Here is a 14,380-nt window from a genome sequence, read left to right as displayed (position 1 = left end):
TTACGATGCTGTTAGAAGCACTCGCCTATCATACACCCTATTTTATGCTTGAACACGCGTCTTCTCACAGCATCTTTTCGAGTATAGATAATGGCCACTCCAAGCTGTGCGCCATTGACTTTGATCCCCGTTTCCGCATCACAGCTATGCGAGAAACGCGACGGAATCGCCGCAAGATCATCTTGCAAAAAATCTGTCAATGATGACGACAGTTCTCTGATATCTATTCAGGAAAATGTAATAGCGAGAAAAGATAAATCTTTTCTTGTCTCGTGTCATATCGATTTCGTGAACATCGGAAAAGTGACTTTTCCAGCATGGTCTTCAACAATCTTTTCGAGTATTAATACTTTCACAAATAATCTTGTTAGCATTTCCTGTTAAAGACTATGAACTCGTACAACGAGTAGTGCAGATTAATCGAATAATATAGGAGAAGTGATTTTTCAAAGGTTATGACACGGCAAAGAACCCTTGAAATTTTCATGCAAACGCACAAGCGAGGGAAGAAGTTTCCGTGGAGAGAGAGTTCATCTGGAATTATGCCAAACGCTTCCATCGCTTGCAATGATATCGAACACAACTTTTTTAATAAGAGCATCTATCGGTGCTGTGCGGTCTAACGATCTAGCGTAGAGCACGAGTCATCTTTATCCTGCGAAATACTGTCATTCACAATAAACATTTCGTATTCCTGCGGGAATCGAGCGTAGAATGATTTCGAGATTTTAAAGGGAGATCTTCGTCGGCTATCCGCTCGAAATGTCTATTTAGCTTGAACCTGGAGTGCTTGAAAAAATTGCTTTCTATTGGAAATTCGAGTTAAACCGCATTGCACAACGCTGCATCGTTGCACATATATTTACGGATGAACTTTACAATCTAAACGGTGAAAGAGGTCCACAATAAATGCAGATGGACGAGCGCCAAAATCTTCTGCACTGTTATTTTTCTCACAGTTTTTTTTTATCAAAAACTTTAAATATGTATATTTTTAAAGATGAATTGTTGATTTATACTAATTGTAAGATATTAGAAAATAATATATATATTTTTCTTCAACAATAAGATATATGAATATATCTGAGATGAATGTATGGATTGGTTTATAACATTCACTTTTTCCTCGTCTCATAAATTTGCCAAAAATGCAAACTATCGAAAAGCAAGGAATGAAGTTGTACAAGTGCTTGGGTTAGTGTTTACATAAATACAAAAAATATAAATATAATAATTTATTCTCGTTTCGCATAATTTTTATATATTACATAAAATAAAAAATACATTTGTTTGTGTGTATGTATGTGTGTGCGTGTGTGTACCAAAAATGTTCTTTTTCGATAAAAAAAAAAAAAAAAACATTACCGCCAATTTTAGTTGCGTACACAATATTAGCGTTAGCGTTTACAGTGCACATATAATTTTCAGATATACCCGACGTCTCTATTGCATTTCGAGCGTTGAAACAACAGAATCGAGTTCTCGAGTAATGGCACGTTATTGAACATTGGCTCGCGAGTATCGTCATCAATGAAGCTTACGCATCAGCGGCCATCCTTTGATACGTTCGCTTCGTTAATTGTAAAAAACGAAGTTATTGGATATCTCGTTTCGCGTAATGCCAATAGCCTCTCGGCTTTGAAAAGCTGAGGCTGAACGTTCAATAGTCCTTTCATCTCTTGGCAACTAACTACCGCCGTCCCCTTTCGCTCTCGACAATGAGAGACGTTTACGTCCCCGCGTGCTTGCTATCTCTCGTTCGTTGAGAGTTTTCCTGCCTCCTCGAACAGGCGGCACCGATATTATTAGGATATTCTGAAATAATCGGCGAATGTGTTGCCGGAAATTACGGAGAACGAGGAACTTCTCTCTGTGTCTCAAGGAACTCCTTGAGGAACTGCAACCATCCGCTTTCTTTATCGCTCGCCTTGCAAACCTGTTAAGTGATATTATGACATATTTTACAAATGATAAGACAAAAACAATGATGGTTTAATCGATGTTGTCAATGTAACTTGAACCATTAATCGTACAAGTGCTCACAAGTGTCGATAGCTAGGATCGATATTACCTGATCCTTGTATGATTAATAGTATAAGAAAGAACGAATCTAATTGGCTACATGATGCGATACTAAAAATTCTTAATAATTTATGATGTTCTTGCACAACTGCAAATTAATGAAAAATGATAATTTCTCTTTAAAGTATAGTCAGTTTTCGACTAATTAGTCATTGATTTTTATAAAAACATCAGGCGCTATTAACACGTATTTGCTATCTCATGTAGACAATTAGAGACTCTTCGTTCTTCGTCGTTCCATGTGGATAAATATATAAATACAAATAGATGCGTGCATGTAAACAGCTTGGTGAAAACGATGATACAGTCAACTCGACCAACGCGACGATCGCATGAAGTCGGAAAATAAATATACGTGCAACACGAGGTCCCACGAGATTATCGCGATTAAGTCCGTCGTGTCGATAACAACTTTGCTTATCACTCAGAGTCTCCCCGGGGAGATATGCACCGATGTAAGAGCAGTCATTATCGATATCTCGTCGCGTTCTGAAATACAGCCGGTTGTCGTTAAATCGTAATTAATGATTCGCGCTACGGCAAACGCGATTGTTGGAATGGCGCTTCTACAAATACATGTGCGAGATGAAAATTAATGGACGGAAATAATGCCTTTCATTAATCACATCGTGCAGATCCTTTGCAAATGACTTTGGCGAAAAACACGTTCAATAATAATTCTTTATCACTTTTTATCAAGGCAGAAAGCTTACCTTGTCTGTGAATTAAATTTTTATCTGTAAAATATATTCATATCAAAAATATGCATACTCATAGCGATAGCGATATTTATTATGAAGAAGTGTTATGGCGCTCCGTCGTTAGCACTCTACCTCTAAAATTTTAGTATGGAAAAATGATATAATTTTTAACTTTGCATCATTATTCATATCGCAGCGCATTCCATTAACCTATTGTTAGCTATTTACCGCGTCATTGTATTATCTATTATGCAAAAAACTGAGCGGCTAGTTTCACATATGCAATGCGTATAACGTGTTGACATCTCGGCAGTATTGTCTCGACAAACAAGGACATTGGCAAACTAACGGTTACGCGACGCTTATGATTTGATAATGGCTTAATGCCCTGTATAGACGTATGCGCTGCGAATACAGCCACGGCCGGCATCCGCTATGCAACCTGTTACCGCAACCACAATTAATTTATCAAGTTAAGACGCAGTTATGTCATCGTTCCAACACCAGTCATGCTACTGACTGCACGCACGCGCTGTGCGTTTCGCTTTTCTTGGCGATATCTAATTAACTGACGCGATGCATTTTCATGCCTTAAAAATATTCTAACTCATTGAGAGCAATATTTATTGCCCGTTCAAATGATGATAATGATCAAGCTGTAATAAAAACAAAAAGTATTTTCTTTCATTCAATAGGCGACATAATGTGCATGTGTATATATATTTTTTTCTTTTTTTCAAGTCCACTGTAATAGTATTATTTGTTATATAAACGAATTTGCTATAGTATCACGTCGACAAAGGTACACCTGCATCGTAAAACGAGAGAACGAAGGAAAATTTAATTTACAGACTAACTCGTTAGGCGCATCGTTCCTCGTTGTTTGCTCCTATGTTGATATCGTCAGCACGTAGTACGTTCTTCAAACATTTTCAAAGAGCATTCCGTAAGCGCGCGTTTTTAATACTTCATAATCGATGCTAGGCGCGATGGTGGATCTCCAAACTGAGATAATCAATAGCCGTGTGACACGCAAGTCACGCCTACGCGCATAGAAAGGAGGCAAACCGTATATCCTGCCTGTAAATATGAGAATGAATGTCACTTGGATATCACACAATATTTGCTTGAATCGAGTTCGAGAGTCGAAATAAAAAAAAAATGAGAGAAAAGAAATGTATTTATTCAAGTTTTATGTTATCATTTTTAAAGCTTTCACATAACTAAACACGTGTTATTTTGTAAGTACAGCTTAGTCATGCGTCAAATGCTTAAAATATTTAACTTCAAACAAAAATGTGCAATTTTTACCGTAAGATATCACATATATCACTGTGAAAGCTAAACCGCATTCCTCTTATCGAGACCCAGCCCACGATGTCTACCGATAATGCTTGTTGATCGTTTCATGTTGAGAGATAAATAAACTAAGAGATAAGACATGGCTCACCTTCGACTTAATTAATAACCATTCTGACTAGTTAATTAAAGGAACGCATCAAATTCACAAAATGTATTAATGTTCCGTACGTAAAGTATTCTCATTGCCACAAAATCACGATTAGGACGAGTATTGGTCAAATTACGCGAATCGAATCGGCCGGAGATGTATATACAGAGCTTAATGATACAGCGGTCAGACTGCAGCCATTACAAAATGGTATTATGCGCAGTGTGCATTTGACGATTGTGTTTGAATGGACATTATTCGTAGACTGTACGTCAATTAACGCTCTTCTATCACGTATGTCGCACGAGGGAAAATAATATGAAACGAACGACATTGTGCGTACGCTCGCTAAATGCCCGGAGCTTTCGATCTAGTGAAGTCCCCAAAATATTTATCCCGATGCTGTACGAGAACTACAAAGTATCTATAAATTCCATATGTTCTTCTAGAAATTTAACATATTAATTAAGCGATATTACATTATTATATGCTTATATATACTTGTAAAACATGATATATTTGCAGACATACATACGGAGAGTTATTTATTTGTCTAGTGTATACAATATGCATGCCATTTTTTTAAACCACTTTAAATGAGATTCTGCAGACGCACAAATGTAATTACACACCACGTATAAAAAAGAAATGTATGCTGAAATAGATGCGAAAATTATTACATTATCAGAGTATCATGATACATTATTACGTAAAAGACAAGATTGTATCAACTTGTGCTAATTTTATATTTTTCATTATATTATAAAATTTCGTTTTGCCACTTCTTCAGGAATAAAAAATAGGTTTTTTTTTTCTGATTGCCCTTAGTATTTGTGGCCGCTTTTCTATTTTCATGTAAAATTAAGATTTTGAAAATTTAGTACATTATTTACATCTCTCTTTCTCTCTCTCTCTCTTCCTCTTTCTTTCTCTCTCTTTCTCTATCTATCTTTCTCTATCATTTACACCTATTGGACAATTTATGTCAGCCTATATGCGAGCATGACGCATGCACGTCCGTCACGTCGCATGCATGAATGAAATCCATGATCGATAAATATATAGATCGCCTCCGATATACAAGCAGAAACAAGCAATGGCAATAGATCGTGTATTCTCGCTCTTGCAATACATCGACATTTACATTTCCATTTATATGGAAATTGCAAAATCACGCTTTTGTTCGATCAATTAGCTACGGACTATCGGCAGTACGTGAAATCGCGGATATCGCTTATTCGATCGAGGGACTACTTCGCTACGACAATCCATTATCGCGGAAGATTACAGCGGGTCGCGAATGTAAAACGATTAATACCGTCGCGAATAATACATTACTTCGATGTTAAGAGATTCGAGAAATACGTGCCGAACAAACAAAGCAACCTGCGCGATTTGTTATCGCTGTCATGGCACACTTGCTCAATTAATTGAAAAAAAAACTGATAGTGAATATGAAATGAAAAAATTAAGATGTTAAAATTGTGTCATGATGAAGATATAAACAAGTAAAATTGTGTGTTGGCCTCAAAATAATTATCTATTTTCATTTTTTCTTGTTTAATAACGAAACATCATTAAAACAATATCAAAAAGTTAGAGGGTATTAATATAAATAAAAAAATATCATTTATCTGAAATTATTTTTCTCTTTCTCTTTTTCCTGCTGTGTTTAATATTGAAAGATATAAAAAAGAAATATTATGATATGTTTTAAATATATATAACCGAAATAATGTTAAAAAAATTTATATTCCACTTCTCTCTATTTAAAAATTAAATTTATGAAAATAATCCAGAGTATAGCTAAGTCGTAACTTTATTTTCACAATTAAAAGACGTTAGAGTAAAATCTTTAATTATTTATAGTAAAAAAAAAATTTATCCAACGCGCTTATATTTTATAACATAAAACTGAATATCATGTATAAAACGTTTCGCTAAAAGTAAATGGAGGGAAATAAATAGAAGCTACCGATACGAACCCCATCGAGGTTGAAAATAAGCTTGCATGTAGACGATATGTGCAGTCAAATCGATTAACACCGACTACACGATGGTCAAAGCTGCGCGCACACGGCACAAAACTATGTCATAAGTATAAATAAAATATTTTGTAGAAAGTGACTATATATGTATATATATATATATATATATATATATATATATATATATGTATACTACAAATGGCTAAAGTAATGTGGAACAATGATGTAGAACAATCGAGCTGGTATGGATAATATCAGGTGATGAATTGGAGTCGCAAATTTGCACCTGGTTATTGCACTGACATTCATCATATCGATCGATGCCAAATATGTAAACGCATTGCGTCGATTTCCAATTGTGCAAACTACCGTCAATTGATGGCAAATTGGCCTATTAGAAATATCTCGTTAGATAGAAAAAATCAGATTTAGGAACAACAGAACACATACTGCTTTGCAAAAAATGAGTTTTTTGGAATAAAATAAAGTAATCATTTTATACAATTTTTTTGTCACACTGAATAGATATAAAATTATTATTATTGTAATTAACATTTTCCAACGTGTTGCTTCATATATAAATTGTCTATAAATACTTTCACAGATATAATTAGTTAAATATTATTACAACTTAAAAAAGTATTAAAGAAGTTAATAAAACATTTGTTTAAAAAATTTGCAGCACAGCCTAAATATCATTCTTCTAATTTCTTGACAGCATTTTTATATATGTATTTTTATCTCATGTTTTAAAATCACCCATGTGTTTCACGTTTCACATTAATATGTTGCAAAATGCGAAACTCACACACAATGATAATTTGATATAATGAATGCACCGTCAATATATCAAGCTTTAAAATCGTCACGTTCATATAAATTTAAAAAAAGCCTTAAAAGAATATTTTAATTAATTTAAATTATTAAATTTAAGATACTAATATTAATCTTTCCGATAAAATAACTGGCTCTCTAAATGTAAAATTTATATTACATTTATATTACAAGTTTCCTACATAATATTGCATGCGATATAAAATGGTAAAGTAATATTATTTAAATTTTTCCAATTGTTACAATTGTTGTAACGCGCAAAACTTGGATAATATTATAAAATTAAAGTAAAATTTTGCAAAACAGTTGTACAACTTTAAAATAATCGCAAAAGAGCTATATAAAATGTAGCTATATAAAAGAGCTATATAAAATAATCTATTATCAATATAGATATTTTATAGCTTTTCAATTAGATATTTCATGTGTAACGATTTAATACATTCGCAATTTCTGCACGAAGATTAATGCCGCAGCTTATGCAATAGATATTAATTCGCGTGACTGCGGACAATTCTAATCAATTCGAGATCGAACGAATTCGAAACTTGTGCTGTTCGATATTAGCCTTCAAAACGGTCACGCCTACCTTTACCTTGATCGTTAATAATCCCGATAGCAATGCTATTAACCGATGACGAATGTATTATCGCAAAAAATCAATTTTTGCTTACACACAAAAATATCGAAGGCGAGAGAGAGAGAGAGAGAACAAGAAAATAGTAATGTAATCAAAATCGCTAATGTGGAATATTCAACCAATGTCGAAATACGAATGTTTGCGTAAATACAAATAGCGAGTGCAATATTCCTGAATTCTGCGCGTACATACACGCACAATTCAGGAATACTAATAATCTGCCCATGTAGCAAATATAATATAGTAAATTTAGCAAGTATTCCAAGCTCACGCCTGTTATTATCGTCCTATAATACAATTTAAATTTGCAATTTGAATAACTTATGTGTGCTTATTCCAAATAGTTGATATCACAATCACAATAGCGATAATAATGTCTATTCGAAGCAAGCAAATAGTACAAATTACGCGAACATTCTTTAACATTATTAATCCTGCAAATTGATGAAGACTATTAAGTTTAATTAAAGCTATATAAAAATTGCAATGTTTTAAGATTAAGCCGTGACAAAAACTATAGAGAATTTTTTTGTATATTTTATACAAGTATTCCTTCAAAGAGAAGAGTGCTCCAGTTCACGCGAACGATGTACGTTCCTCCAAGCGCTCAAGAGAGGCTATATCGAACGAGGTTAAATATAAGCATAAAAGTTACGAGAGGGTCTATAAGTTCGAGAAGAAACGCGTGTTCGAACAACAGCAGGTCCGATGATAGCATAAGTGACTTTAAATGCATCTCGTACAGAGCCGACCTGACGCCAGTCGCTAATCGGCGCCACGTGCGAGATATTTGCGGCTGAGTGTAACGTGGATTCACGCGTACGCGCGTTTATGCGTGCTCCGACCATTCCATGCCAGAGGCTCATCATCGAATGATACGATGATACGATTCCTCTCACGTGATAAACTTGGCGCGATTCGATCGCGACTGATTCGACACGCGCGCGATCTTTCGATAATAATATTCGATAGTATATAACTTGCGATGAGAGCGCGAGTTCGATGCGAAGGACGATTGACAAGCGGCGCTGATAAGAACACGTCGTTCTACGTGGCCACGTAAAAATCCACGTAAGCATGATCGCGCAATGCCGTTGCAAAATTAATGCGGGTGCAATAATACGCGACACGAATAGAGCGCTCGTTCTCGGCAATAAAATAAAAACGACCAAGATTCGCACACCTCGATTCATCCACCGGAGATTCTCATTCCCAGCCATTTATTTTAATGACAGGCATACATCATCATCTTCTGCGAAAAGATCGACAAGTTATAGACGGCGCGATAACGTAGGTGGAATCGATGTAGAGAACGTGTCATAGACTCCCGCGAAATCGCAACTCATCCATCTGTTTGCAAATATGATAATTACGCTTGCGTAATTATGTACGACGTTGCAGATGCGAATCCGTACACATTTCCCATATTTAGAGACGGCCAATTCTAGCATCTGTTTGCCCATTATGACAATCGACGTACCGATTATCATGTGGTACTAAATAGGCGATGCAGTTACGGAATATGGTCCTTCGTTGAGGTGGAATAATACATTGCGCGGATCAGTGTTTGGATTAAGAGTTACCGCTTTAATAGTTGACGTTAAGTTAGTTCTCTTCACTAACGCCATAAACATAAATGTGACAATTGTGCAACTGTAAAATATAAAACAAATAGTCATTGCCAAATATATTGCTAAAATATAGAGATATAATGATAATATTTCTCCCAAATATAAAATTGGAGCAAAACAATTAAAAAGAGGAAAGTTTATCATCACCGATATAATGTAAAAGGTGAAACTATGCTAATAAACTTCCAAGGTCGGCTAGCTGCTGACGCTATCGACATATTATAAATGATGTACATACAAGCTAAATTGGAAAAAAAACATGCAACCAAAGAGCGTGTTTTTATATCGAAACCGCGATTTCCCGATTGAAGACGAGGATGATACTCATGGAGAAGCGGACTCCGATGCAGTGCATCGTCGCCGCAGACAATCGCGCGGACTCGAGCGTTTGACAGTTCAACTGTCACCGAGCGGCGATCGCTGTCGCGACGAGGCGGCGGGAATCGCGCCAAGGCAAAGTCGCGGCACCGAGGTCGACAACGACGTCGTCGTCGGCGACGAGACCGGGCGCATCTCGCGCCGCTCCGTCGGTCGGCGCGCTTACTCAGACTCACCAGATGCAGCACGGTGTTGACAACTTCCCGATTCGACACCTGTCCCACCTCGATCAGGCCGATCAGCACGGCGAACTTGAGGCTGTCGTTCATCGCCATCGCAACCACCTCCTCGGGCCGCTTGATATCACTAAACGGCGGGCTCTTGAGGTCCGCCATCGCGACGGCGTTTAACGCGACCGCGTCGCGCCGCGCGTTAACACTCGCGAGCTAACCGAGACTAGGATCGCTTCTCACACGAGGTTACGGTCCTATCAACGGGAGCGTTTCGCCGTCACATGATAATACAACACAAATTGATCTGCCATGTTAGAAAGTGGTCACTGTTGTGAGGGGTCTGCCAGCCACGCCGGCCCGAATGTTCCTAGGCAGCGACACCGCCGTACACACGCGCGCATGCCGGCGTTACCAAACGTCTGGCGCCGCGACGACGCTTAGCGGATAGCGTCGAGCGCATGTCGGCGGAATATACGAACTCGCATCGATGTAGAAATTTATTCACAGTAGTAGGAAAACATTTACAAATGTCAAAGCTAATTGAAATTTAATTGTCCTTGCCTGAAACACGCGTCAATAACAAAATTATGTTATAATAATGATAAAATATTTATTAATATTAGTCAACTTTAATTGAGAATTAATTAATTGTACATCTCTGAAAACTTGAATTGAAAAAAGACAAAAAACTTTATATGCTATATTATTTTATCATTATCTCATTATACTCCATTATTATTGTTGTACTGATATCTGAAATAGAATCTTTTCTACAAGAAATATATATATATATATATATATATATATATATATATATATATATATATATATGTATAATTTAGGCAAAAAATAAAATGATCTCGTGGTACTTTTATATTTACGGCTTTTCATGCGATAAGAAGAATCATGGATGGAATTTACAATGCATAAATCGAACTTAATTAAAGCAATTTACTGACTCAAGTTCACTTCAATTGCCGTTACACGAATATTTTACGCCCTATTGATAATATTTCACATCGACAGTTGCAATAAGAGCATGCGTACTCCGATGAGTTGGAGCTGATGATGAGTCACACGATTTCGGTCAAAAGATACCAGAGAGCGATCTCGGTCGAAAGTACTTGTATGAGAGCAGCTATTCCGGCATTTTAGCTTTGTTGTTCAATATTGCCATTTGCATCAATGTTAGTAGCTACATGGAATTATATAATTAATTTTTATATTAACCATTTTTTAAATTTATTGTCGATCCTGATAGATCAATGATAGAACAATGATTTTACCGATGGTGTTGAAAAATAAGTTTGGTTACATAATTTTATATGGCTTCCGAAATGAATGTAGATGGCAGTGTTAAACGAGATTAAATGTCCCACATAAACTTCGATTCGGGATGGCTGCTGCTCTCACTCTCAGGCTTCTCTCTTCTCACACCCGTTCGCGTCGTGTTCGCAACGAAATCGCAGGAAAAATGGCGACAGAGGATATTGACCGTGCTAAGGTACTACGAAATTTTCTCATCTTTACATCGATTCTCTTTTTTGCTGAGAATTTTTGCTATAAGCGTAACATTGTATTTTTTCATTAAAATCGATCGATCATCATGTGTATCTCTCACTATCATCTCGAACTTTGATATGTGTTTTATTACTAGGAAATTCCTTTCCGCTTAATACATTTTCGCATTAAGAGTGTTTAAAAGAGTTTTCCATCTCGAAAAAGAATTATTATATCCTATTTATTAATTATAAATATTTATTTTTTATTTATGCTTCCTACAATCATTTTATTAAAACATTTTTAATATTGTTATACATAACTATAACAGGATATCTAGATCTGTACATACAAAGCTGTGTGTCATAAATCCAAGGGTGTTGGCTCTCTTTGGAATTATCACATAACTGTACATCAAGTTGAACATTCCTCCAATGTATTTATTTCATTCGTTTATGGACACAATTGTTACTTTCTTTTTCTTTCTCTCTCTCTTTTTTTTTCTCTCTTTCTTTCTCTCTCTTTTTCTTCCTTTCTAAAATACAATGATGCATAATTGACACATAATTTCAATTATTAGATGGAGTCTATGCTGCGTACTCTAAAATTGTCAGGTCATGTTGGATTTGACAGTTTACCAAGTCAATTGGTGAATAAATCAGTACAAAATGGATTTCTATTCAATATTCTCTGTATTGGTATGAAAAATGTTAAATTAATTTTAATAATTTTTATTATATTATACTATATATCTATTTAATATAGATCTATTTAATAATTTATGATATATATTTAAACCTAATTTATATATTTCAATAGGTGAAACTGGACTTGGGAAATCTACACTTATGGATTCCCTCTTTAATACAAGCTTTGAATCTAGTCCTAGCCCTCATAATTTGCCATCAGTAAAGCTTAAAGCACATACCTATGAACTGCAAGAAAGTAATGTTAGACTAAAGTTAACTATTGTTGATACAGTTGGTTATGGTGATCAAATTAATAAGGAAGACAGTTTTAAAGCAGTTGTTGATTATATAGATGCACAATTTGAAGCTTATTTGCAGGAAGAATTAAAAATCAAACGTAATCTTGCAACTTATCATGATAGTCGTATCCATATCTGCCTTTATTTCATATGTCCTACTGGTCATGGGTAAGTGTCCATTAGTCTTATAAATTACATTTATTATTAATAAATAAATTAGTTTAATCTCATATATATATATTTATATTTTTAGCTTGAAATCCATTGATCTAGTATGCATGAAAAAACTGGATACCAAAGTTAATATCATTCCAATTATTGCTAAAGCAGACACAATATCAAAGACTGAATTACAGAAATTTAAGGTATGTTGCATTTCCATCAAGATTATTTTTATTTATTTGTTTGTACTATAATCATTTATTAATATTTGTATTTCAGAGCAAAATCATATCTGAATTACAAAACAATGGAATACACATTTATCAATTTCCAACTGATGACGAGACTGTAGCAGATATAAATACTACAATGAACACTCATGTACCATTCGCCGTTGTTGGCAGTACCGATTTCGTTCGCGTAGGCAACAAAATGATGCGTTCCCGTCAATATCCATGGGGTACAGTCCAAGGTAAAGTAATAAATTTTATTTACAGTATCTGTACTTTGAAGCAAAAATCAAAAATGTTTGTATATTAATACTATATATTAAAACATTATAGTTGAAAACGAATCTCATTGTGATTTTGTAAAATTACGCGAGATGCTGATAAGCACTAATATGGAAGACATGCGTGAAAAAACACACTGTCGTCATTATGAACTTTATCGAAAGAAGAGATTAGAGCAAGTATGTTATATTGTTCGTCGAAAATTTTAAAATTTTAATATTTTAAATTGGAAATTTTTTTTATTGTCGCTTGTTATGAATTTTCAGATGGGTTTCAGTGATGTTGATAGTGATAATAAACCAGTAAGTTTTCAACAGACATGCGAAGCAAAGAGATCCATTCATTTACAAGAATTGCAGCAAAAAGAAGATGAAATGCGACAGATGTTTGTTGCTCGAGTTAAGGAAAAAGAAGCTGAATTAAAAGAAGCAGAAAAAGAGGTAATGATTTTTTCATTGTATCAATATATGCTAAATTATTATATTTATTATTTTAGTATAGCTGCTAATTGTTATATTTTCTATTGATTTTTTTATACTTTAGCTGCACAGTAAATTTGACAAATTAAAGAAAGATCATACGGAAGAAAAAAAGAAATTAGAAGAAAGTCGTAAGAAACTTGAAGATGATATACTAGAATTTAATAGACGAAAAGCGCAGTTTGCGCAACAACCCCAGCATCATACGCTAACGTTAGGCAAAAGCAAAAAGAAGTAAAGAATATCTCATCACAAATACATCTTTTTATACCATTTGAATATAATCACACATTTTAATTGCATTATCTAATAATAATAGTATTATTACTTTAATTACTGTATATTTGATTTTACATTATTATATATTTTATTAGAGTATATTTAATCAAATACATACCAAAAATTTTTCTAAGGATTATATGATCGCATTTGATTCATATTATGTAGAAATCTGAATAAGAAAAAAGTATGTTTAATCAAAAAAATGTTTATTCCTAAATTAATTTGTAATAAATCTGAATTTCTATATCGAAATATGTATTTAGTATACATGTAGAAAAATACATCTCCCTATAACCAATTATCAATTTAAAAAAAGAAATTTTAAAAAATATATTACAATAAAAACTTTTTAACAAAATAAAAGAAATTTTATGTAGCAAAATAATAAAAAAAATATAATCAATAACTATTATCAAAAAATAAAATTCTTTTGGATTAATTTGTATCATCATACAAAGCAAAAGCATTCGTATTGCTATTTTTGAAATCGCCATGTGATTATTCGGGAAAGGGTTGCATTACGTGAAGTCCAAATGATAATTAATAATTTATTAATTATACAATTTCGGAGATGTATGTA

General features: G+C 34.3%; 2 protein-coding genes across 9 annotated transcripts in view; one reads left to right on the top strand and one right to left on the bottom strand.

Annotated features, from left to right (window-relative positions):
• Nucleotides 1–10,222, bottom strand: part of LOC126849248 (neurobeachin) — a 289,515-nt gene extending 279,293 nt beyond the window's left edge. For all 8 annotated transcript variants that reach the window (XM_050590923.1, XM_050590940.1, XM_050590957.1 and 5 more), the window contains exon 1: nucleotides 9,881–10,222. In XM_050590923.1, the coding sequence (XP_050446880.1) occupies nucleotides 9,881–10,039 (159 nt within the window). In that variant the 5' untranslated portion in view covers nucleotides 10,040–10,222. The remainder of the gene's footprint in view (nucleotides 1–9,880) is intronic.
• A 1,018-nt stretch (nucleotides 10,223–11,240) lies between these two features.
• Nucleotides 11,241–14,052, top strand: LOC126850673 (septin-2). The gene is made up of 8 exons (XM_050593909.1): nucleotides 11,241–11,381; nucleotides 11,958–12,075; nucleotides 12,197–12,533; nucleotides 12,619–12,730; nucleotides 12,807–12,999; nucleotides 13,091–13,218; nucleotides 13,306–13,479; nucleotides 13,583–14,052. The coding sequence occupies exons 1-8, from the start codon at nucleotides 11,274–11,276 to the stop codon at nucleotides 13,754–13,756; spliced, it is 1,344 nt and encodes a 447-aa protein (XP_050449866.1). The 5' UTR covers nucleotides 11,241–11,273; the 3' UTR covers nucleotides 13,757–14,052.
• The last annotated feature ends 328 nt before the right edge of the window (nucleotides 14,053–14,380 follow it).

This window comes from Cataglyphis hispanica, chromosome 1 (genome assembly GCF_021464435.1).
Source record: "Cataglyphis hispanica isolate Lineage 1 chromosome 1, ULB_Chis1_1.0, whole genome shotgun sequence".
Lineage (NCBI taxonomy): Eukaryota > Metazoa > Arthropoda > Insecta > Hymenoptera > Formicidae > Cataglyphis > Cataglyphis hispanica.
This window is presented reverse-complemented; position numbering and strand designations above follow the sequence as displayed.